This window comes from Azolla caroliniana, unplaced genomic scaffold (assembly GCF_043228905.1).
Source record: "Azolla caroliniana isolate FFs.n. ecotype wild unplaced genomic scaffold, voAzoCaro1.0.p SCAF_2, whole genome shotgun sequence".
NCBI lineage: Eukaryota > Viridiplantae > Streptophyta > Polypodiopsida > Salviniales > Salviniaceae > Azolla > Azolla caroliniana.
The window spans coordinates 26,234,749-26,258,460 of NW_028230437.1; the positions used below are offsets into that span (position 1 = coordinate 26,234,749).

Here is a 23,712-nt window from a genome sequence, read left to right on the forward strand (position 1 = left end):
GGTCATAATAATTGTCAAGCTTTTCCAATAACAATAACTCAAAATGTTCAAAAGATACACGGAGTATAGTTGATGTTATATGTCCTTCATACTTATTCCTTGGTGTAGGATTGCCCAATAGAACAATCAAATGTTCAAAAGCTATGGGAGTATAGTTGATGTCCTATGCCCTTCATCTTTAGTCCTTGGTTTGAGTAACTAAATGATTCTCAATTAGCTTTATTGAAGGTTCCATGCTTGGTAGCTTTGCCCATGAATAAACGTTTCTATGAGCTCCCCTTACATCAATGTGCCCATCAATGTCATGACCATCTAGTGCATTTGGGTAAAACTTTTTTTGATGCTACTTCTTGATCATTATGAAGGGGAGCTCTAGAATATTAACATCCTCAAAATGAATAACAATTTGATCTTCCAAAAGATCCAATGACTCACTTCCATCAAAAGGTTTGCAAGAACAATCCTTCCTAGTAGGAACACAGAGATCAATATGAAGTTTGGAAATGCCAAATATGACCCCCAATTGTGTGATAGCTTGGAGAAACGAACACTTCCATGGCTGTTCATCGATGAATACAAAATTTTGAACGCATACAGCACTTTCTCAAATCCTCATACACTCATCTCACTTAATCAGCAAGCACTTCTAATCTTCTATATGCATCAACAACCACAAACACCTTGAAAAAGTTGGCATATCAATCACGGACCCAATATCTTTGTTGGTAGTTGACTCTATAAAGTTGATTGTAAAGTAAAGCCCATCAAACTGTACAAAGAAATATTTTATTTTCAAAAACAATGTGCAAGATGTTACACCAGATTGTGTATTATTTAGTGAACTAAATCATCTAATGTAACTTGTACAAAATGACGTTGTTTTAAATGAAGACGAAAAAATATAAAAATTAGCATTTTCAAAATAATTTCAATACATGAAGACTGCCATTTCTATACATTGATAGAAGTTTTACTCGCCATTTTATGCCGTGATATATTAGTGTGTTCCTTTTGCAACGCATTCTTAACTCTATTCAAAGAGAATAGACCAAGAAAACATCAAATTGTTGTAAGCAAAAAAGAAAACACCCACATTTTTACCTTAATATATGATTTTTACCTTACATTACATACCAAATGACTACTTTTGATTCTTGAAGCTCCTATATATATGATTTTTACCTTAAGACACATCTTAGATGGATGTGATCTCTTTAAAGGAGGTACTGTGAGAATGCACATATACACTCATAGACAACAGCATCTGTACATACCATCATCAAAATTCTACTGTTCTTATGAAGTTAGCATTAGTCTCAACAAATTATCTTATGCCACAAAATTTGTTTCTAATACTCGGAGATTACATGATATCGCATCATATATTGGATGCTTTGGTCATCTATGATATTGTTGGATGTTCAGTTCAGCGTAGTTGTCTGCAAAAATAAGTGAAACATGCTACTTACTCAGGAAGAATGGTATATATAAATCAGTACAACAATACCAAATGAAATGTGTTATGCACTTCAGAATACTGCTATAAGATTTTACTTCCTGAAGCATAAAATCCATAAACAATGGTACAATGCAATGGTTGTAAAAGTGACCACAAAATATTATGAGGAACCATGATAAAAGAAAGATTTCTGTACCTTCCACAACCCATCATTGAGATAATGCAAGTTTTCGATGCCTATTCCTTTATTAATAGACTTTCTGCATAACCAAGCAAGAAAATACTGTTATACATTAGCATGCTTTTCACATGAACAAACTTCTGTAAGTTCTCTAAATAGTAGGTTATGCACTGTTTTCTGTTATGGCTGGTAAATGGCAGATCCATATTGTTGCTCATGTTCAATACACACAATGACTTTACATACATGTGCACCAAGCAGTGGTGCATCTACTGTATGTGAAATAGAGACATATAAGAAACTTCATGTTTCAAACTACGAAGTACAAAAGAATTTGATGACAAATTCTAAGATCTATTCAATACTTCTGTTATTTTCTTACATGTCCTTGGCAGAGAGTTTTGTGAACCCAATTGCCACAGCATGTTGCTTGCCTTCTGCCATGATACACTATATGCATGCAAAAAATTAGAATTAATATCTTTTTTCAGTGTAATAGAGCAATTTGGCCCATTAAAAGATATCAATATATCTTTCTTTCTAGTAAAAGGTGTTTTATGATACAAATACAAGAAGACAAGATACAGAAATAGATTGCATGGTTACACAATCACTACAAGATTCTCCATGGAAAATCAAGCAAAGAAAAAACAGTGAAATGTTATACAAGCAACAGCATGTGCCTTATGTAGCAAAACACAAGATTGCATACTACTTTCCTTGGGTGGAAGATATCTGGAAGACCATAATGATATACAAATGGCCATAGGAGAACCCCTTTCAACTTGTGTTACCTCTGTTGCGCTCTTGCCTGCACCACCTCCTCAGTTTTCCTCCACTTTTTGATTAGACAATAAGATTCTTTTTAACGTTCTTTCTTGTTGTATTGATGACCTCTCTCTCCTCCCAGTCTATGCCCTAATGCTAAACCATGTTTTTAATAAATGCACACCTAAGTTCAAATCTCACTGCTCTCACTCATTTACTAGATGGCCTTATGAAATGTAGGGGGTTGAACACATGACATTATGGTTTCCCCAATGTTGATTACTTGTAGACAAAAAAGCTAATCTTAATGGTTTAAGGGTAGGATTAGAGGGTGTGGTGACACGTGGTGATCTGGGAGCCTAATGTGTTGGTGAGGCAAAGTTCATCTCGTCCTTTGGGTCTGGGGTGGTCAGTGTGCTTAAGAACCCTTAAACCATTCTTTTCTTAATCTAAATATTCAGTGCTTACCATTAATATTTTGACTCATAATATTTGGTATCAAAGATTGATATTGATGAGCTTGTTCATTAATGATTGTTTATCAATAATTTATTTGATATTCGTTGATTATTAGTCGATTCGGTTAATCATGTGAGTCCCGTGCATTACACAGGTTTGCTGCTTCACACACATCCATTGGTGACATGGATGTCAAAACCACCAAGGTGGGTTGCTCAAGTATGTGTTATGTTGGACATGGTCAAACATGACAAGCAAGGCCAGGAAACAATGAACTTCCTTTGTTGTAAAGCCATTTATTCAAGGGGAAGAAAGAGAGAACAGAGGTAGCAATTTACAATTGGATGGATAAGTTTTGAAAAACATAAATAAGAACTTTCATTTTTTTGACCTCATTGTAAAACGAACATCTGGTTTTTTCCTAACAAAAGAGAACATTTCATATTACAGGAAACAGCTTTCGGGAACCTCTGTAAAAAGAATTGTGGTTTTTTCCTATTGAAAGAGAATATTTCATTTAGTCCAATAATTTATATTTCAAGAAACCTATTCTTAATCAATAGATGAATAAACCAGGAATTTTATACGAGGGCCTGATGTATCTTGAAGGTTTAAGAACAGATGACAAAAGCAGCAAACCATATAAGACTGACTATTAGATATAAAAGAATTAGTCATAAATGCAGCAAAATTCTACAAAATCTGAGCGATAAAACTAAGGGAAAAAAGTGAGATGGGGTTATCTGGAGTACAATCTTACCACAGGGGACTCGGCTTCTACACTTTCATCCAGTGAGCCACCAGGGGATGTCAAGCCAGGGCACATAATATTTGCTCCAGAAAGTACAAATTTGATAGCTCCTCTATCAACTCTAAATATCTTCATTATTGATGGATCTACAAAACATGAACAATCATAAATATATCAAGGGCGGGAGCTGAGGATTCTTCAGCTGATAGACTTGGATCAAAATTCTTCATTTAGACTTACATTGGTGCAAGAGTCGTAATGTTGGCATGTAGGGTCCATCTCGAATATTGAAAAACAGTGGTACATTGTTCACTACCACCAGGTTTACATGGTTCTGACTGTGCAAAAGAATGAATAAGATTTCATTTAACTCTCAAGAAAAATCGTACGCACATGCTTCAATTATGTCGAACGAACTAAAACACAAAAAACAATGGTTACTACCATTTCGCAACGATGAGTGGTGACTTCTTGGGCAGTATGTCATCAAGTATCGGTTCCAATTCTGGATACTAGCATTAAATTATTCCAGAAGTTAATATAGATCAAATACACATGAATAACAAAAACTTAAAGAAATCGACCTCGCAAAGTATCATAAGTAATCAATCCCTCGCAAAGAGGGAAAAGCAACAGGTCAAAAGGGTGAACTGCAATTGTAACCTATTAATTGCCTGGCTAGTCTTTGGAATCACCAAGAAACTAAAAACTTTTGACCTTAAAAGTATCATAAGTAATACCTAGCAATTAGTTAAGAGCAATAGGACAAAAGGATGAAGTGTAATCGTAACCTATTAATTGCCAGGCCAGTTCATGGAATCACCAAAACATTCCTATTATCATGGAAATTAACTTTCTTTATCATTTTGAAACTAGGTTTACCTGCTAAGATAATGGCTTTATTAATAGTGCACTATATGAAAGTGTAATAAAGCCCACCATTTACCACGATGCAACAAATTAGCAAATTCAAAGCAGGTTCGCGCAATGCCTGAACATAGGCTTCTGTTATTTTGCATGATACAGATTAAATATCTCTAGTAGATCAAAATATTCCTCATATCTCCAAATCAAAGACACATACTCTATTTGCAAAACATATATATATATATACCTCCCCAGCAATACTCTGACGAATTCTCCTTTGTACAGATGCCTTCACTTGATTTTGACCCGAGACTTCCTCATGACTAAACCTGTGAATGCATTATTAATATTCAAATTCCAAACCAGACTTCTGGGAGCTTTTGTGAACAACAATGAATGATGCATTCATAAAACACAAGTAGAATTGAACACATTCAAAAACCCAAAGCCACTATCATCCTCTTTATTCTAAGCAATAATAATGCCAAAGATACACGGATGTACAGGAGCCTCAAGGTTCATTTCAGATCTTTCTCTCTCTGAGACAACATAAGACAGAACATAGAGAGAGAGAGAGAGAGAGAGAGAGAGAGAGAAAGACTTACTTCTTGAACATCGTGTGCACGTGTCTGTGTGTCTTCCGCAGGGAATGAGTAGTGAGAATCAGAGATTTGGTGTAAAAAATAGGTCCTAACAAAACCCAACAAAAAGAAGAAGAAGAAAAAGGATGGAGAAGGGGAAGTGTGTCTTTATGTATGTATGTAGATGAGTAGTGAGAATTAGAGATTTGGTGTAAAAAAATAGATCTCGGACTCAGGGATCGTGAAATAATAATGCATATAGATAGCGTGATGGCCGTCAATGCTTCACACCGTAGTGTGAAACGTAAACTCGCCCTTTGACAGAGTTACAGAGGGAGGCTATGCCCAAAGTGTGCAATTGCGGAAGGCGTCTTCGATTTGTATACATACATACATACATACATACATACATACATGAGTGCCAAGAAGTAGTGTTGCATTTTTTTCAATTTTCCACTCCTTTGCCATCCTCATTCAACCTCATCTTGACCCTGAATGCATCTGCACATCATATCATCCTTGGGTAACTCGAGTAGTGTCGGCACATTCCATCTATTGGAGCATTGTGTGCATGTTGGGTGCCCACGTAGAAGTAAGGATTTTGATTTTTCTTTTTATTTGCCTTTTTACATTTTCTTGCTAAGGTCATGCACTTGGATTCTCTTTACTTTAGCCATGTTCCTATGAAGTGTGATTGAATCCTCGAGTTTTATGGGTTTCACCCGAACTTTGAGGAACATCGCCATGTATTATGTGAATGTCAATGTGAGAATAACTTTACTTAGTTTCTTGATTCATTCCATCAAGAAAGGTGTAAAATCATTCTCTAAACCTCGCCCACCCTATGTCTCTTATCCCTTAAGTTTGTTGAGATTGCAGTAAGATTTGAAAGTATGATAGCTTGCTCGCTTAGGTTTTAAAGGACTCTTTATTGGCATGTACATTGGTGTGTAATGATGTGAAGGAATTCACAAATATCGCCTTTTGTAAATGAGTGTAAATGAGGTATGGGTACACATATGGGTCATTATATTTTGTCTACCATGTATTGGTTTTCCCTAGTTGTGGACAAATAGCTTGCTCTCTTTATAGACAAACTCAACATTGCTAAGTAAATGTTGAAGATCGTTGAAACTTTGACATCTTGAACTAAAATCATAACATTGTTTGTGGGATGAGCAACATAACAAATATTTGCATGAGGTTTTACTCCAATTGTTGTTCAATTTGTGTACGTATCAAAAAATCTATTGAATGGTCTACGTATAAGCCGTCTTAAATTAGAGTTTGCCATTTAATCATACCTCATGATACCACATAAAGTTGCATTGCCATGTAGGTAATATTTCACACATATTATTAGGGTAATTATAAATGCTTAATATGACCAATCTTCACTTGCCTAATTTCCAAACGCTTCTTCCCATAAAGGGAGATGGTTTTCTTGGTTAAGCTCCATAGGAGGTTTAGGGTTTGTCACCTAAACCCATACTCTTCTTCTAGGGGGAGATGCATTTCAGCTCAAGTTGTGTGTCTCCTATTTATGAATTATGTTCTAAAGGGAGAGATGATGATGATATCACTACTAAAACCACACCACGTGGGATACATAAGACAAATCAATCAATATACAACTCTCCCCCAAGTTGTATAAGGATACAAATATATAGCAAAAGAGATGTGGATCCACCAATGACAAAAAACCTTGATTCTATGCAACACTGAATGTGATATAGCATTACATATTAAGAGTGTGCGAGGAGCTCAAGGCTAGCTAGAGCTTACACAAAATGTTCACTCAAAAGTGTTTTAGCAATATCTTTTGTCCCTCGTCATACAAAATTTGGGTTTAAATAGCTAACAATTTCGCAGATGATGAGCTCTTGGCAATCAAGGGGATATCCACTACTTTCATATAAAATTTAAACACCCAAAAGGAAAATTTTGACAAAAATATGCTACGTGTAGCATATGAACAAATTTGAATTTAGACCAATTGAATTAAGCCCATACCACTAAACTACCAATAATTGGTAGGCAACCTATGAACCAACAAAGATGATAAAAAAAACTGTGATTCAAAGGTGTAAACCTTGACACTTTTCCCTTGACCCGGTTAATATCAACCAGGTTACAATAATACACAATAACAATCTACCAATCGAACACATTTCTTTTTACTATATGTAGTTCTAAGGTTACAATTACAAATAGATTTATTTTCCTTGACCCCTTTATGTACAACCACGTTAGTGGTAAAACAATAATGTATCCTAGCATATGCAAGAGTACTTTTCTTATCTATATCATATGTTCATCTTTTACTAGTACTGCGCAATGCTTGATAATTTTGGCCAATGACAAGCCATGGATAGAGCCCACTAAGAATGCATATTTATCTCAATTATGCCTTTTTCGATAGGGTTTTTAGCATTCCCTTCGAAACTTTGTAGAACCAACCAAGATTCAGAACTGCCAAACAGGGGGGTATCGTCATTATACAACAGAATGCAGCTGACGACATTAATTTGACCTGTCATCAGAATCAAAATCAAAACCAGATACAATCAAAGATGAGCATTATGAAATTTGTCTATTTATTTCAATTGACGGTTTTTTAAAAAACGACTTGCTTTTTATCCAAAACAAAACATTTTATATGAAACATTTGATTTTATCAAACAATAGTATAATTAAGAAACTACCTAGATAGAGTTTTTTCTTTTTAGCGAAAGTTTTTATCTTCCTTTTTTCTCTAAAGAAAGCTTTTTGTTTGTTTGGTATACCTGATCATAATGGACATAAAGATGGATGAAGAAGTATATAAAGAGAACAACTCTTGCCATCTGGTTCATCCAAATTTGTTAGATAACCATTAAACTTCCGTGTAGCAATATTTGTAGCAAACTTTCGTGTAGCAAACTTCGTGTATTAGCTAGAAACAGGGAATCTAAGTGTTGTAAAAGGCCATACCATCCATCCAAAGAATAAGAAAACTCCATTGATCACATAGGAACTTGTGTCTTTCATTCCAGCAACACTCAGATACCTGCATCATTCTCATCAAAAAAAGTAAATCCTTTATTTTGTTTTTCTACCCTAAGTATTGAAAAAGCAAAATGCAAAAATAAAAACAGTAAAAAATAATTAAAAAAAGGAGCCGAACCATCTTAAGTTGACAAATGGGGTAGTAATCTCTGAGAGCAGCACCATATAAATATAGTAGTTTCCATGGCCACTATACAGAGCCACAGATAAAGACACCATAGATAGCAAATGATGTATAACCTGTGCCCAAGGTCCAATATAGAAACCGCTTTTTAGGATTTGAAGGAAAAAAATCAATTTGACTATTTGGTGAAAAAAAATTAAATTGTTCCCTTAAAACATACGTATTCATTACCACCCAATGTTGGATAGAACCATAAGATCATTGCCAAGTCAGAAATGAAGTAGCCAAAGGATATCTGGAATCAGTTCAAATAATGTGTAAAACTAATGCATACAACCTTCTTAATGCATGAACTTACATTTAAGGAAAAAATTGTGGAAGCATTGTGAAACTTTCAAAATCCACCATAATTTACCTTTAAGATTCCAAAAATTACTAGACTACCTTGTTATTATAATATATTTGCCCCCAACATCTTGTGATATTTACCAGGACACCCAACTACAGTGGAAACATTTACTGCTGAGGCATATTCTTGGAACTTTAAAATTATTTATGGGTATTGTGGTAAATATCCAAATTTTAATAAGGGCAAAGGGGTTATTCCAATAAATTTTGTAATATTTGGGATATTGTGGTTTAAATTCTAATGAAGAATAACAGTCTTACCCCTAAAACCATTTGCGATGATGTTGAGTTACGAAAGCTCACAGGACCATATGGGGCTTCGTCTTTGAAAAGTTCGCTGAAAAAGAGAAAATATATTGCAGCTGCAGAAATCATTATAGCATGCGCTGTAGAGAATCCCCTGCAGAGCATTTGGCAGATCATTTTACAATCTAACATTTATTTCCATGTGTGGCTGGTAACATGGGGAAATTTCCAAAAATGTTCTTAATTTTGGGCCTAATATGAAAAGTAGCCACAAAAGGTTTTGGAAATATAAATCTATACTCTTTGGTAAAAAAGGATGGGCATTAAACAACTTAATAGAGAGAACAGAGACCAGAAACAGTAATCCAGGTATTATCCAATTTTCCAGTCCATCTAAATATAAAAAATCAATCTTCTGTGATTTTCCGTAAGATGCAATTCGAAGTATTTATGAAGTACATCAACCAGTAATATGCCTCTATACTAATACTGCGCATACATTAACAAGGAAGGCCCCTTTCGAGATAATCGCGAGAGAGAGAGAGAGAGAGAGAGAGAGAGAGAGAGAGAGAGAGAGAGAGAGAGAGAGAGAGAGAGAGAGAGAGAGAGAGAGAGAGAGAGAGAGAGAAGAGAGTTTCATTCATTTTTCATACAAAGGATGTTTTCGGCAGACATCAATAATACCGTGCATATATCAAGCAGCAAAGCTACTTTGAGATATAAAGAGAAGAAAGTCTCTCTCATTTTCCATACAAAGAATGTTTTAGGCAGAAAAGTATAAAAAAGATGCTGCACAAGCATATACAAGGTTAACTTTACACTTAAAAAGAAACTAAACGAAAGAATGCAGTAGATTCTCAGCATTATGAGCTTCTTTGGGTACTCGTGCTCTTTGAATATCCAAGCCTAAGGAAAACAAAAGGCAAGGAAGATTTATTTTCAGAAGACACATGATGTAGCTATACTAGTTAAGATTACTTGGATACAAAATATATTCTATATGGCCTTCGTATGCCCTTTATGGTTGATGCACCAGAGGTTATGCTATTTTGAAGAACAAAATGAAGTTATAGAATCGGATGAAATTCTTGATTTGGAACAGATTTTGGCACATGAAGAAAGAAAAGTAAATTGGTGAATATACTAGATATTTACCGATTTCAATTCAATGGATGCAAAGAGGATGGAGTTAGAGCCCTTTCAATTAGCACCAAACGTCACTAAAGTAAGCTTAGTAAAGTTAACTTCATGAGCATTCGGCTATTCGGTTTTGTCCATACAATGCTATTGAGGTTGGTATTGTTTAGCTTTAGTTAAGAACACTTTGCAGACTTCTTTAAATACATGTCAGCCATCCTCATTATCGTCCAGTTCTCCAAAAACATGCAAATACTTTAGCTCAAACTAGAGATATGTTTTTGTCGATTTGTGCTTGATAACAATTCATGTAAAGAGATGAGTTAAACACTATAGTCCAATGCCATCCATTCACATGTATCGTAGATATACAATTGAGAGGTCACTTGCATCGTTTCATGAGGAAGGATATGTCACCCTGAGGTGTTATGATAGTTCTTTTATGACATTCTTTGATTAATTCCGTTTTTATTACTTGCCCCAACAAGAAGACATTGCATCATAGCTAGTGTCAAACAGTGGAGGGCCAATGGTCTCTAGAGCAGAGGAGCAAACTTGGAAGATTGGGGATCAAACATGTAGTTAGTCTAGTTAGGATTGGGTTCAATGTGTGCACCTAATAAAAACGCCTGATGCCTTCTGAGGTGACATTTAGTTAGGCCCTATGTAAAGTCCTTTAAAGGTTATACATGAGTGGTTGGGTTAAGATATGTTTTTGATAATGTGCCAATAGATGGCATGAGCAAGATTTGCCTTATTCAAACAAACTTCTTCTGATATGGAACTAGAAATTAACAAGCTTTATAATTGAAAGACATGTTAGGACCTAGATCCATGAGCTTTATAATTTTCTTTCTTTCTTTTCAATCATGCTCGGTGGAGAGTATCTTAGAGGCTTACATGTGGGTTACGGTGGCTTAAATAGGCTTACATGTGGGTTATAGGTTTTGGGCTCTACAATATTGTATCTTCTTTTATTGACCATCAAGAAAATAAAATACCAAAAGAGGCATCAATCTTTGGGGGTCAATAGGGTGTCAACTTCCTTTATTCAAGACCAGTCTAGCTTTTTGGATGTGACACTAAGTTGTATGTGTTTATCAATGATATAAGACTTCTCCAGTGCTCAAATCTTTGGATGTTCCATTGACCAGACTCACTTGCCATCAGACTTCTATACCTACATATACCCCTATCACATGATTTTCAATGGAACTCTTTTATTATAGAATATCCTTCAAAGGAAAGCTCAACTTGCAATCCACATACCACGATTTCTAGTCTGTCTCTGTCGTATCTAATATATTTCTCTCTATAGAAGTTTAAAATCCAAAATTAGACATTTGAGTTGTTATAAGTTCTATTTGTATTACATACGTAATATATACAACATATGTATGTATGCCTCCATGTATAAAGGGTGTGTCATACGTTGGAGTGTGTTTCCACTTCGTTTCCTAGGTTGGAGTGTTTTTCCTTCATGATCATTCCCTAATTTGAGGAGCAAACCTGATATGATAATTTTGAACCTTGACTAATTATGTTAAGAATGATTGAGATTCAAGGACAACACTAGTTGTAAGGAAAGTTGAATCAGAAAAAACTCTTGAATGATTGAAATATTCATCTTGTACAAAAACAGTCTTGAAAACCTGCCAAGCGTAATTCCTAAAATTTGGCTTTCATTAAGAGTGAAGAATGCATGGAAATGTTGGTTTCTCCTTCTCTTACTGGATTGTGAACAAATTGTGATGTAATTGTGTAAAGTACTGTGAATCAAGTTAGTGAAGTTACATTTTTTACGTATTACAAAGATATGAGAATTTAGGTAGTACAAAATTTTGGTCTTGGCTAAACCTTAAACAAGTTTTGGATAATAAGACCCCTTTCTGACTAGAATATTTGGCACATTTCCAAGACAGTTTACATGAATATTGAAGATGCTTTTCTACCATAGCATGGTGTCTAAGCAATTATCAGCCAATGAATTCATGGAAGCTGTGCAAAAGGATCCACAAACCAATGCCAAAAGAAGCCTAGACATGAAAGAGTATCAGGAACTCAGGATAACGAAGTAATCAAAGCACGAGGGAAGAAAAGAAACAAGAAAAGAGGGTATTAAATGGTCCGAGGAAGAATAATACATTGGATCAAGAATTTGGACTTCGACAAGTTGAGACAGCCTGGTGGATGCCAAAGCAAGCCTTGCTAAATGCTTAGTACCTCAGCTACAGAGTGCAAAAAGATGAAAAGAAAGAAGATAAAAAAAGTGAAGCAAGCACAACAGGGATTTGGTTCGACAAAGAGAAACCAGCTGAATCAATAATTCAAATTTTTACAAGCTTGGATGGTCCAGTTGATGCCACAATGAGCAAATAGGTCTTGTATCAAAATTACGGCTTCAAATTAAGTTCTTGCATTGGGTTTTGTCTTGTAATCATTCCTTATGAGATATATTTGTGTTATTTTTGAGTTCTCTTATACACACAACACCTCCATCACTTTCATGATAATGTAGTAAGGGAGAATATGCCTCAGAAAGGCGGATATCCCACATACATGGATACATATATATATATGGAAATATCACATGAATATGACTGACCTGTTGTCCCATTCGATCTTTTCAGTTTTTGAGAGCTTGATATACTGCGGAAAAAGGGGGCTGACAACTCTCATTGCCTTGTAAATCTATAATCCAAGAAGAAGCACGGAATATTAAGGAAATCAAGAGAGAACTAAGCAGAATGTAAGAAAAGAAAAGAAAAGAAACCAAACAACACGTTTAAGGAAAGCAATAGAATTTATTTATTTTTAAAGTAAGCAGAGAATGGAGGGGAATAATAATTGAAATACAAATTAGGATACATAAAAAGAATAGACCAATCGGATATACTGCTAAAAATATCAAAGAAGAAAGGTGTTTTTGCTTCTTCTTTTTTCCACTTACAGTTCTACAAGCAAGGATGCCAAGAAGAGCAGAACAGAACCAGAGCATGGGCTGAGCCCATGGAAGTTCTTCAACGAAGGAGATGAAAAGAGCCTGCAAGGTCATTCTTACGGAAAACCCTAATCTATCTAATCTTTGTTGTTGTTTTTTTTTATCTCTCTTTCTGGTGGTATCTCTTGCTCAGTCTTTCTCCTTCTAAAAAAAAAAAAGTGCTATGGGGGAGACAGATGATTGATTATAAGCTTTAATTCCAAAACTAGCTCTATAGTTTTTTAGAATAAACATGAAGGCATATAATATGTATATGTGATAGTTTTGTTGGTGTATGTCACATGGCCCTGGCCCTCCTGTTGGAACCATCTTTTGTTGTGATATATAAATAAATAAATTATATATATATATATATATATACACACACACACACATAGATAGATAGATAGGGTGGGGGCTCGAAAGGGCCCCAGGTCGTCAACTCACACACTCGTTGTTTCGTCCGTTTCACACTGGCCGGTAGGTCGCCCCCATCACAGCAATCAAAATATCTGTATCGAGCCTGTTCTTGTTGGTCCGTTGGGAGCTCCGCGTGTGCTGATTGTTCGGCCCTTTGTGATTAGCTTTTGAAAAAAAACCATGCACTCTCGATCTTCGCTCCTGTACCACTTTATGAATAAGTCGATACTTTAAAAAACAAATATCATCTGCCTCAAAGAGTGACGATTTGTGCTTTTGCATGCTTGCTTGTTTTTGCGGCTCATGTGCATGCTAATACAATACGTTTCTTGTTGTTTTGGTTAGAGATTATGTTGTGTACTACTTTGCCTAAATATAGTCATTGATTTGTTATGCGTAGTGGAAAGTAGAAATAACAAATCTCTTGAAGACATTGCCTCAATTAGTTTTTTTATGGGGTTTTCATGGCTTGTTCTATTCTTTGTGCTCAAACTTTGATGTCACGCTAAAGCATTGGATGTGAAAACAAAGAAAGTGGGACTAAAAAACATCCTTCCCACATTGATGTGGTGGCATGTATATATAAAGCACATAATTCGTGAACCTTTTTCAGTTTCTTGTATGCGGCGTTGGTAGTTCAACATTATGATGGATAGTTGAGATTGAGTACCCACATGAAAATCCATTGGACCCATGCCAAGAGATTTGACACTAAACAAACAATGAGGAAGAGTGTATAATCTAGGACAAGCATGAAACCTTTTTAGGTAGCGAACATGGTGTGCGTTTATTTCGTGAGAATGCTCGTATTACTTTTATAAACATAATTCATCTTGTAAAGAGCATTTTCAACAATGCTAGGATCGCCAATTTCCCTATTAACTACATGTGACTATTCTCCTTCTTTGACCATTCAAATGATGTGACTTTTCAAATATTTAGATATTAACTTTGTAGGATTACCGTGATTAGGGACTAATTAGGATTCCACGATAATATTTGCTCGCATATATTAACATCTGATAGTATACATTGTGATCAATTACATTTATTTTATTAGTGAGTGACATTGATGCACATCCAAAGTTGTAGTTTGTGGCAACATCAACATGGACACTATTTCATGTCATCTGAGATTTTTTCAAAAGTCACGTAGAGTCATAACAATCATGAAAGTGGAACCATGGGTTTTACCCTTGTTTCCAACTTATTGTTGACACCACATACATGCATACAGATAGTGTCTTGTAGTTTTTGGATGATCACTTATCCTAAACTACAAGATACATCCTTACATTGTTCAATGACCATGTATTTGCCAAACAACTAGCAATGCAACCTTGACTATTGTTCGCATTGGACAAATTCTTTGCCTTTCTGTCTCGTTCTACAAATCGAGGAGTATGTTAGGAGGTAAGAAACACGAGGACTCTCTCATTTTTGGAGTTTTGTGAAAACATAGGGTTATGTTTTTCATCGAACGTCCATAAATTGTACTGAATTGTAAAAAATGTAGTTTACCAAGAACTTCAACATCTAGGAGTAGTTCGAAGAACAAGGAGGGGGTGTTTTAGGAGATCGAGAATGAAAAGGGTATCCATGGGGTTTTGTGAAAATTGAGGAGGTTTGCTCTCTTCAAATGTCCCCTAAAGAAATACATAGCAAAAGGTGGGAATTGACTAACAAAAAGAGTGAGCAAAAGGCAGGTCAGGTGCCTTCTTCTTCTTCTTCTTCTTCTTCTTTTTGCTTCTCAAGAAACATCGAAGGAAGAGGGGTATATTTAGAGAATCTGAAACGTTACGGGTGTTTTCTTTCGAGATGCTTTGAGAATTGTTGGTTTGGGAGGGGGAACTCCATCCATTGATTAACACATCCAGACCCCCCCTCCCCCCCACCTCTTAAAAAAAAAAAACAAAAGAAGAAGGCTTCACATTCTTTTATTATTATTATTATCGTAATTAGCTAACTTTCTTACCTCTTCTCTATTACAATGTATATATATATATATCTTATTTCACTAGATGCCATTGTGGAATAGGGGGTTGAACCCATGACCACTTGGTCTCCATTGGGCAACCTTACCAACTGAGCTACATCCATCTAGGCAGGCTTCGCGTTCTTCTACTTACTCTCAATTGCGTCTTCTTCTGCTTCTGTTTCTTCTTCGAGTTGAGTCTCGAGAAGAGAGGAGTGGTAGGATTGAGAGTTGGGGGGGGGGGGGGGGGTATATATGAAGAATTTGGGAAAACTGACACGAGGGGCATGTTTATAAATAAGTTAAATTGCAGGGTTATCTCTGGTAAAAATATCTACACATTTTACGTCTAAATACATTCTGAAGATAGAAGAAGAAGAAGAAAATGATGATGATGCCATACACTACTGTATACAGTACACACATTTTCCTTTTCACCTGGCTTTCTTCTCTGCACACAGTTTGCTACGTTTGCAGGCTCCAGCCATGAATTCTCAGGTCCTAATCGCCCTCTCTCTGTCCCTGATCGGAGGTCTCAGTACATCTGCAGGTTGCAAGCAAACAAACAAACTAACAAATGAACGAATAAACAAACAAACAAGCATTAAATATATAAATATGTTGTTGTCTTTCTTTCTTTCATCTCTGATAGAAAATTGCATTTTCTCATCGTCTTTTGTGCAGGTGCTCTTCTTGTTGTCTTGCGGCCCTCTCCAAATCTTAGCAAGCTAGGACTTTTGCAGGTGTTAGTTACTATTGCTGCTGTTTTCTTATTATAATCATAGAAATTATGCAAACTCTCCAATTAAATTTTTAGCTATTTCCCCAAATTCCGTCTACCCGCCTACCCCCAAGAATTATATGTGCTGTTTGAGAAAAAATTCTAGTTCATATGTTGACATTTATACAACGCATGCTCAATTCATCCCCCTTTCCTGGCTTTATAGCAACCTAAATTCTATTCTTTGTGGATGCGATGTTCTCTTTTTCGTTATTTATTCTTTGCAAAGAAACAATGCGTACAGGCATATTCATAGATGGTATGTGTGGTATATGCTAATAACTAGAATCAAAAGGAGCATTGAATGTAGAGTAGCTTACGTTGTCCTCGGCACATCTGGCTGAAAGTAGATATTCCATTATGCAACTTTGCGTCCCGGTTGCCATTGGTATTCGTGTAGATGGATAGTGTGACATGATACTATCTTTTATTAAAGGAAACGGACATTGCTCAACTACAATTGTCACTCATAGTGGGAGCATTGGCCATTAATCATGCACAATCAGCCATAATTGGATGTCAGGTACAAAACCTCCTGTTAGTTGCTGTATATAGGAACCATTTCTCAATAGATATGACCATTTGGTAACAATTCATGGACTGGGCGCCAAAGTCATCACCATGGCAATCTTGGTCTAATTGTTATGGATGAATCAAGAGTAATTCATATCTCACAAGTATGTTACCATTTCAAGAGGTTGAAAATGGCTTGCCATGCACAATCGTTTTACAGCACGTTTTGTATAATGGCAGGGATGAATAAAGATATTTCAGGAGGTTAAATCTGAAGTAGGGTAGAAGTTAATTGAGATAAACTTTGCAACCCAGATTGGATTAAAGTCTTCCTATTGCTAGGGTGATAGAAATTATTTTGAAGAAATGAGCTTGGAAATAAAAATTGTTGATAAATAGCCAAGGATTGTAGATAAAGACGAACCTCAATTGGGGGAGTATATTAACAATTGAATGGGCTTTGAATTCAGAAATAACGAATTTGATTAATTGGTAAAGATTTAAAGGTCATACCTCATTCTAGCTCTACGCATTGGCTTAAAAGTCTGCTGCCTGCCTATAGGTCCCTCCTCCTCTCCACAATAGGCATAAGAATAGGAGTTAGATGTGGCAAAATAAACAATAGCAAAAAGTCAGATTAGTATATGGAGTGCTTGGCTTTTGCACTGTTCATTTGTCTAAAAGATCCAAGAATAAGAACTCCAAACTGATTCCTATGGTTCAGTGACCATTAACATAATTATTATTAAAGGTTCAATGATCATTAAAATTCCATTATTCAAAGCATACACTGAGGTTTGTTATGTAGATGCATACACACACGCATGTAAATATGTATGTTATTTGCGATTGCAACTAATTCCATGCCATTCATAGGGTTTTGCAGGTGGGCTGATGCTTTGCATTTCATTTATGGATCTTGCCCACAATGCAATAAATGCAGTCGGTTTTTACAAGGCTAACCTTTGGGTGAGCTTGTGAAAATTTTGCAAAATATTAATTCCACTGACTGCAATAGAAAGTTTGACATTGAAATGCTGCAGTTTTTTGGAGGTGTTATTGCCTTTGCCATAATTGTCACCTTCATTCCAGAACCAAATGTTGTGCCCAGTGTTACCTCCAAACAGGCTCAGGTGGCTATTTGACAATGACTAAACCTATTGATATAATAAAGAAGCTTGTTTATAATACAATCACATTATAATCTTGCTCGCAGGAAAAGAAGGATGATGACTTTTCTTCTAAAACAGATTTAACGAAAAAGAGAAGGAAAGAAGTGCTTTTTAGTGGAATTATTACAGCCATTGGTAGAATGATACTCAATATCTTTCCATTTTTTCCTTGAAGCATTGTATTGTCTTTTTGCATAATTCAGGCTTCGATCATAAATTTGGGTTTTACAGCAGGGAACTTGGTGAAACTCTTTATAAAGTAGCTCACATTCTAGCTTGCGCACAGAGTCGGGGAGACCATTTGCAAAATATAGGCTTTGTAAAGGCACTGATGGCATACTGTGATCGGTTGGAGACTTTGAGTTAATCCAAAGTCATTGCTTTAATTTCTGTCACTGTTACCTTGAACAATAGAAACGAAATCCTTGAGCAGATCATTAGAGGGATATTATACTTATTAATGGTTCATCGGATGTAAGAAGTGCTCAAAGAGCTGCCATTCAATGTCCTGATGTGTGAACTAGTTTCATAGCAACCTCGAGCTATATTGACTGTCCTTCAAAAACGTTCTGAGCTATTTGTGCACTTTATTGTCAATAACATATCATTTGTAAAACTAATTAAGGTTCATAAAGAACCTAAAATGGTTCCTAATCTATCTTCTTTGAAAGTCCCAACAAATAATTTGTGGAATGATGTCTTTTCAAATGCACTGATAATTCAATATAAACCTGGGATATTTTCTGAACATTCTAAGTTGTGCTTTTATTTCTAAATTCATGAAGAGACCCATTGAAAAACATTGTTTTAATGGAAAGTTTTGTGGAATATAGGTAGTTCTGCTGGTAGAAACATACAAAAAGAAATGAGATGACGTGCTGACCAATTTTTATTATCTATATCAATTGTAGTATGTTTAGTCTGCTGACTGTGCTCATTAATGTTGGTTATGTTTAAATGATTTCTAAATTAATATACACCTAGACTTGTAAGTGTAATTAGGTTTTAAGGAAATGCATTGTGTGATAGCATGCCAATTTCTCATTTATGCATTTAATCAATGCTTTTCCATGTCAGGTATCAGTCTACATAATTTTCCAGAGGGCATAGCTGTCTTCCTTGGGTCGTTAAAGGTAACTTTCATATTTCAAGTCTCTTGATTAATGTTATCTTTTCCTGAACATTGCGTTTCTGCAGGGTTTACATGTGGGAATCAACTTGGCATTGGCAATAGCACTTCATAATATTCCAGAGGTACAATTGTGTATGGATGCATGTGTGGAGAGAGAGAGACGAAGAAAGTTAAATTATTGTGCACTGACAAATCAAGTACAGTCATATCCCTTATACTCCATTTTCAGGCCAGTACTGCAAAATCATAAAATAGCGACTAATTATAACCAGGGGAAAGCCATAAAGAACATCATAAAACTTTGGGTTTAGGGAATTCTTCAATTGTTTGGAGGAAAACCCTCTAGCAAGTCCCTCTGAACATGATGTATAGTAGAGAGTTGGGAAGTGAGGGCATCGAGGGGTGTGATTGGATCTAGATTGTAGAGTCCACGTTGGTCATATTGACTATAAGTTTCTCTTAGTTCCAGGTAAATGGGATGATTGTGTGTAGGACAAGGTTGTTGATGATGGAGAAGGTAGTTGTGATGGCGTGTTGAGCGCAATGGTTATGGAAAGAGAAGTGTAATCAGCCTGATTGTGTGGGTATGATGGTGAATGCTTTGGTGGTTTGGTTGGCTTCCTTTGTCCGGAGGATATAATCAACTGTTCTCCCACCGCTTCCTAGTGTGAAACATGTAATGCCACTAGAATCTGGTCATGAGTTCATGCAGTTGTCGATAAGTAGGTTGTATTGAGACCCAAGCTCTAATAGATGTTTTCCATATCCCATCATGTCTGGTTCTGAGTCGGCTGTGTTCCTGCATGTTCCAGAGTCCTCCAAAATTACAGGTATCGCGTTGTATATTTGCATTTTGATGTTGAATTCTCGATGAGGAATACTTCACCTAGCCTTGAGTACTGCATAATGCTCCCCAACAAGACATTGTAGGGTGATTCAATTTCTTTGTGTCTATCAGCTCCTTGATTGTCATCGTTTACTTCTCCATATTTTGATCCCTTGGGAGGGAAGTAATATAACACAATAAATAAGACTGGTGTCTCTGAGAGCTCGAGTCAGATCCACATGTATCTATCTGGTCTCTGCATCCCTTTCCACTACCTGCGTGCATGGATGTAAGGCTCGTTGGAAGAGACTTGTGATCCTGCCTGACCCTTGTGCTGTACTTTGTGTAATGATATGTCTGTCTGCATACTCCCATTGGAAATCCTCAACTTAGGGTAGACTTCTCTCTGGTCTTTGTTGTATCTTCTTCAAATGTACTCTGTACCGACTTTGATGTTGTCAAGTTTAGGCTGCACTATGTAGGATAGAGGAAACTGGGAGAAGACCTTAAATAAAAAGGAAACAAAAAATTAGCCCTCACATATAGAGTAATATCAGTAATGCTCATTGAATTTTCAGTAGTATCAAAGTATGGCCTTGGTAAAAAAGTTTCCCATAAAGTATGTCTTGACTAAACTTAAACACTTAACGATGTTTGTTCCTCCTTGAATTCAAAGATCAATTAACAATCGCAATCAAATAGTAAGCATTCTATTCACAATAATTGTTCAGCATCCTATTTGGATTGTGAAGCAACTTATTTGGATGGGGTGTTTGGATAAAAATATTAATCAGAAATATGGTATTCAAAAGATTATCCTTATTAGATTGCCTGTTTCAATCACAATAATATTAATCATAAAGAAAAAGAAAACAATCAAATCATTGGCAGTATTATTGTATAAACGTGAGCAATTGACACCCATGGTTTATTGAAAGAAGGGTACCATCACTCATTAATTTCAACTTCTGCCACATTTTCTATCATATGCAACACAGGGTATTGCTGTAGCTTTGCCTGTCTACTATGCCACAGAAAGGTATAATCAGTAACTGTTTTGGAACATTCATACAAAGCAAAACCAAAAATAAGATTATTGATCATTTCCTTTTCCAGCAAGTGGCAAGCGTTCAAATATGCCTCTCTATCAGGTTTCGCAGAACCAGTTGGGGTGATACTAGTAGGTAAAGAAATAAGTTAAGGGTACCTATAACTATAAAATATAAAATATATTAGATGATAACACAATTATTGGTATATCAGTAAAGGATTTGTGTTTCAATTGTAAGATTGTGGTCGCAAGTCTTGTACAATTGAGTTTGATACAGTGTTCATGATAATAATTATTCACAATGGGTTTAATTTAGGATGGGCTTAAAAATAATTTGGGTTCACAACATTTACATTACCATTTTTTCCACACAACAGGAATGAAAAGTGTAGCATTGCCCTTCAAAAGGCAATGCTAGAAAATGAAGCTTAATAGTCAAAGAAATGTAGTTATCCATTAAAGAAATTAAGTTAAGCAGTGCTGGAATTTATGTTGTAACCTTTTCTGAGATCGAAATTGATGCAGAGATCTTGTTAATTCTTTGATAGCTTACTTGTTTCCAAGCAGCATAAGTACTGAGATCTTGGAAGGACTCCTAGGTGCAGGTGTGTGGGCATTCTGCTAATCTTAATCATGGGTTTGAAATTGGATTACTTTCATAACACAAATAATTTATATCCTTTCCTTTTTTGGTAGTTGGGGGAGTTATGGCTTTCTTAACTCTCCATGAAATGCTTCCATTAGCATTTGAATATGCCGGCCATCGTAAAGCTGTTGCTGCTGTCTTTGTTGGCATGGCTGTAATGTCTACCAGGTTAGTTTCATATCTCAGAGTGAACTGTTTTCTACACTATGTCATAAACATCATATTTTTGGTTCATTGGTTCATTCTTGATAGACTTTTACTTTTGCTTTTATTTTGAACTTTTTACTATGCTGCAAAGACACGCCCTACCAGTGCTACAATAGAGCATTGGGCTTTACATGGATTGGAGATACTTATTTTATTTATTCTCTTGCACTTGCATCAATTTTAAAGATCATCTTTAATTTTTTAAGTTGAAGCTCTTTTAATGAGATTACCTGTCAAAATAAGTTCAACAAATTTTAGATTTAATGTGTTCAATTTATGTTCTCATTCATCCTAACAAATAGTTTTCCTTCCACAGCCTCCATATCTTGCAAATGACAATTCCAGAGGATGTAAGTATTTAAAGTTGATTGGTCAGACTCTCAATGCGACAATTTTGTAGCTTCCATAGTGTATGTGAGTACACTTAGCTTGTATTATATACAGACATTGGTTCCAAATGTACGCTCAGTGGATGGTCCTAAAATATTTGATGTGCACATGAAGAAAGATTAAAGCTTGAAAAGTCTTATTGACTGGATGTATCAAACCTTATGTGACATTGCAAGTGCATCCCAACTAAAGTTTAGTGCATGTCTCTTGTAGATTAATAAAATAGCCCTAAGCACAAGAGGGGTTTAGCACGCCATTCTAGACCTCAATTAATCTGATGTTAATGCATTAAATACTTTATGCCATTTGATTTTAGGTGATGGTGATAATTCTTTATTTTGCTATATGGTTACTTTACAATATACATTAACTGAATGGATAGGTCGATTTGATTAGTGTTTATATGAAAACCAAGGTAACATTGTTGGGATATATTCTAATGCACTCGTGATTCATACAAATATCTCACTGCGAGACTAAGATATTACATTGTGAAGATATACCAACAAAGAAGGTTGGAATGAGCCTCGTGTATCAATTGAGGGGATAGCAACTTACATGGAAGTTCAAGCTTCTCAAATTTGCACTAGCCTTGATAGTTCAAGCTTTTTAAATTTGCACTAGGGTTAATATGCCACATATATCATTTGAAACCATAACAACGGGCATGGAAAGTTAAGCCTCTTAAATTTGTAAATAGGGTAAGAAAGGGAAAACAAGCTGCAAGGAGATTCATACTTACAAGAGTTATCAATTATGTGGATTGGTACTCTTTTGGTTCTGTGTTAGTGTTGACATCTATGTTTTTCCTTTGTGGATACAGATTTTAGATCCTACATAAAATGCAAGAACACACCACCAATACACATCATTCATATAAATGAACCATTTACATTAGCACTCCATCCATGAAAACTTTGGCTTTGTGATGGTAGTATTAGATATATTTAAAGTTGAAGCTAATTGCGTAATCCATTTGTGTGTTGTGGAGGATATGGGATAGTAAAATTCAGGAACTTGCAATTTATGAAGGTGTCATTTATTAGATACTTGATATTATGTCTAGGAAAATGGGCTATTAGATCCTTGCTTATAGATTTACTAAGTTATAAAGATGACCATCAACCATATGTTCTTAATATGGAAATTTTCTCGACAATAAGAGAAATAATTTTGATGGTCAAATTGTTGAGGGCAAATGATGCATGTCATCGGAGGATGCATTAATACATTGATCATGTGCTAAAATATTGTGATATAGAATGTAGACAAAGTTTCAACATGTTTAGCATCAATCAATCTTCGTCCTACATATAGCTCCTCTTTAAGTTCTTGAAATAAGCATCAGGGTCTCATGCCTTAGAGATGCTTTTATAATCGTAAGGTCATGATGTTCAAAAAGCCCATTAGAACTAAACATTTCAAAAATGTTAGATTAAATTAAGAGTGTATATGCCCTAGTTTTAATGGTATTGGATATATGTGCTCATAAACTATAGATTTCCAATAATGAGGCGATGCTAATCAATCTTCCAAAGAAAAGGCTTGACCAAATGTTCCTCATTCTTTGATATGCTTGAAATAATCGTA

General features: G+C 35.6%; 3 protein-coding genes across 7 annotated transcripts; 1 reads left to right on the forward strand and 2 right to left on the reverse strand.

The window, feature by feature from the left end:
• Positions 1-1,078: 1,078 nt before the first annotated feature.
• Positions 1,079-5,186, reverse strand: LOC147867878 (pseudouridine synthase and archaeosine transglycosylase (PUA) domain-containing protein). Of its 3 annotated transcripts, none has more exons than XM_087315781.1 (8): positions 5,091-5,186; positions 4,733-4,814; positions 4,063-4,130; positions 3,859-3,956; positions 3,628-3,764; positions 2,023-2,090; positions 1,656-1,719; positions 1,079-1,439 (listed from the first exon to the last, which is right to left on the reverse strand). In XM_087315781.1, exons 1-8 carry the CDS (start codon positions 5,099-5,101, stop codon positions 1,422-1,424), a joined length of 546 nt encoding a protein of 181 aa, XP_087171907.1. In that variant the 5' UTR covers positions 5,102-5,186; the 3' UTR covers positions 1,079-1,421. The 3 variants fall into 3 exon arrangements, with proteins under 3 accessions (XP_087171907.1, XP_087171905.1, XP_087171906.1); XM_087315779.1 differs by having other exon boundaries at positions 1,079-1,424; positions 1,642-1,719; XM_087315780.1 differs by having other exon boundaries at positions 1,079-1,424; positions 1,642-1,719; positions 4,733-4,808; positions 5,091-5,116.
• Positions 5,187-7,221: 2,035 nt separating this feature from the next.
• LOC147867879 (uncharacterized) lies at positions 7,222-13,153 on the reverse strand. Of its 2 annotated transcripts, none has more exons than XM_087315783.1 (8): positions 12,980-13,153; positions 12,635-12,720; positions 8,908-8,983; positions 8,459-8,533; positions 8,233-8,354; positions 8,040-8,115; positions 7,853-7,912; positions 7,222-7,599 (listed from the first exon to the last, which is right to left on the reverse strand). In XM_087315783.1, exons 1-8 carry the CDS (start codon positions 13,082-13,084, stop codon positions 7,471-7,473), a joined length of 729 nt encoding a protein of 242 aa, XP_087171909.1. In that variant the 5' UTR covers positions 13,085-13,153; the 3' UTR covers positions 7,222-7,470. The 2 variants fall into 2 exon arrangements, with proteins under 2 accessions (XP_087171909.1, XP_087171908.1); XM_087315782.1 differs by having other exon boundaries at positions 8,908-9,046.
• A 2,658-nt stretch (positions 13,154-15,811) lies between these two features.
• Positions 15,812-22,427, forward strand: LOC147867880 (ZIP metal ion transporter family). 2 transcript variants are annotated; one of them, XM_087315784.1, is made up of 12 exons: positions 15,812-15,954; positions 16,089-16,147; positions 17,575-17,667; positions 17,742-17,831; positions 17,915-18,005; positions 18,948-19,003; positions 19,068-19,124; positions 20,827-20,867; positions 20,945-21,012; positions 21,428-21,484; positions 21,576-21,693; positions 22,049-22,427. In XM_087315784.1, exons 1-12 carry the CDS (start codon positions 15,891-15,893, stop codon positions 22,092-22,094), a joined length of 840 nt encoding a protein of 279 aa, XP_087171910.1. In that variant the 5' UTR covers positions 15,812-15,890; the 3' UTR covers positions 22,095-22,427. The 2 variants fall into 2 exon arrangements, with proteins under 2 accessions (XP_087171910.1, XP_087171911.1); XM_087315785.1 differs by having other exon boundaries at positions 15,874-15,954; positions 17,585-17,667.
• The last annotated feature ends 1,285 nt before the right edge of the window (positions 22,428-23,712 follow it).

Excerpts from the sequence above, each read along its gene's own strand:
- LOC147867878 (XM_087315779.1), bottom strand. Across the intron at positions 3,765-3,858 it reads ATTACGACTCTTGCACCAAT|ATCCATCAATAATGAAGATA; the intron begins GTAAGTCTAAAT and ends CATGTTTTGTAG. Across the intron at positions 2,091-3,627 it reads TAGAAGCCGAGTCCCCTGTG|TGTATCATGGCAGAAGGCAA; the intron begins GTAAGATTGTAC and ends GCATGCATATAG.
- LOC147867879 (XM_087315782.1), bottom strand. The coding sequence starts at position 13,084 with ATGACCTTGCAGGCTCTTTTCATCTCCTTCGTTGAAGAACTTCCATGG. Across the intron at positions 9,047-12,634 it reads AAGATCGAATGGGACAACAG|GGGATTCTCTACAGCGCATG; the intron begins GTCAGTCATATT and ends AATGCTCTGCAG. Across the intron at positions 8,116-8,232 it reads CCATTTGTCAACTTAAGATG|GTATCTGAGTGTTGCTGGAA; the intron begins GTTCGGCTCCTT and ends AGAATGATGCAG.
- LOC147867880 (XM_087315784.1), top strand. The coding sequence starts at position 15,891 with ATGAATTCTCAGGTCCTAATCGCCCTCTCTCTGTCCCTGATCGGAGGT. Across the intron at positions 17,832-17,914 it reads TTACCTCCAAACAGGCTCAG|GAAAAGAAGGATGATGACTT; the intron begins GTGGCTATTTGA and ends TCTTGCTCGCAG. Across the intron at positions 21,013-21,427 it reads AGTTGGGGTGATACTAGTAG|CTTACTTGTTTCCAAGCAGC; the intron begins GTAAAGAAATAA and ends ATTCTTTGATAG.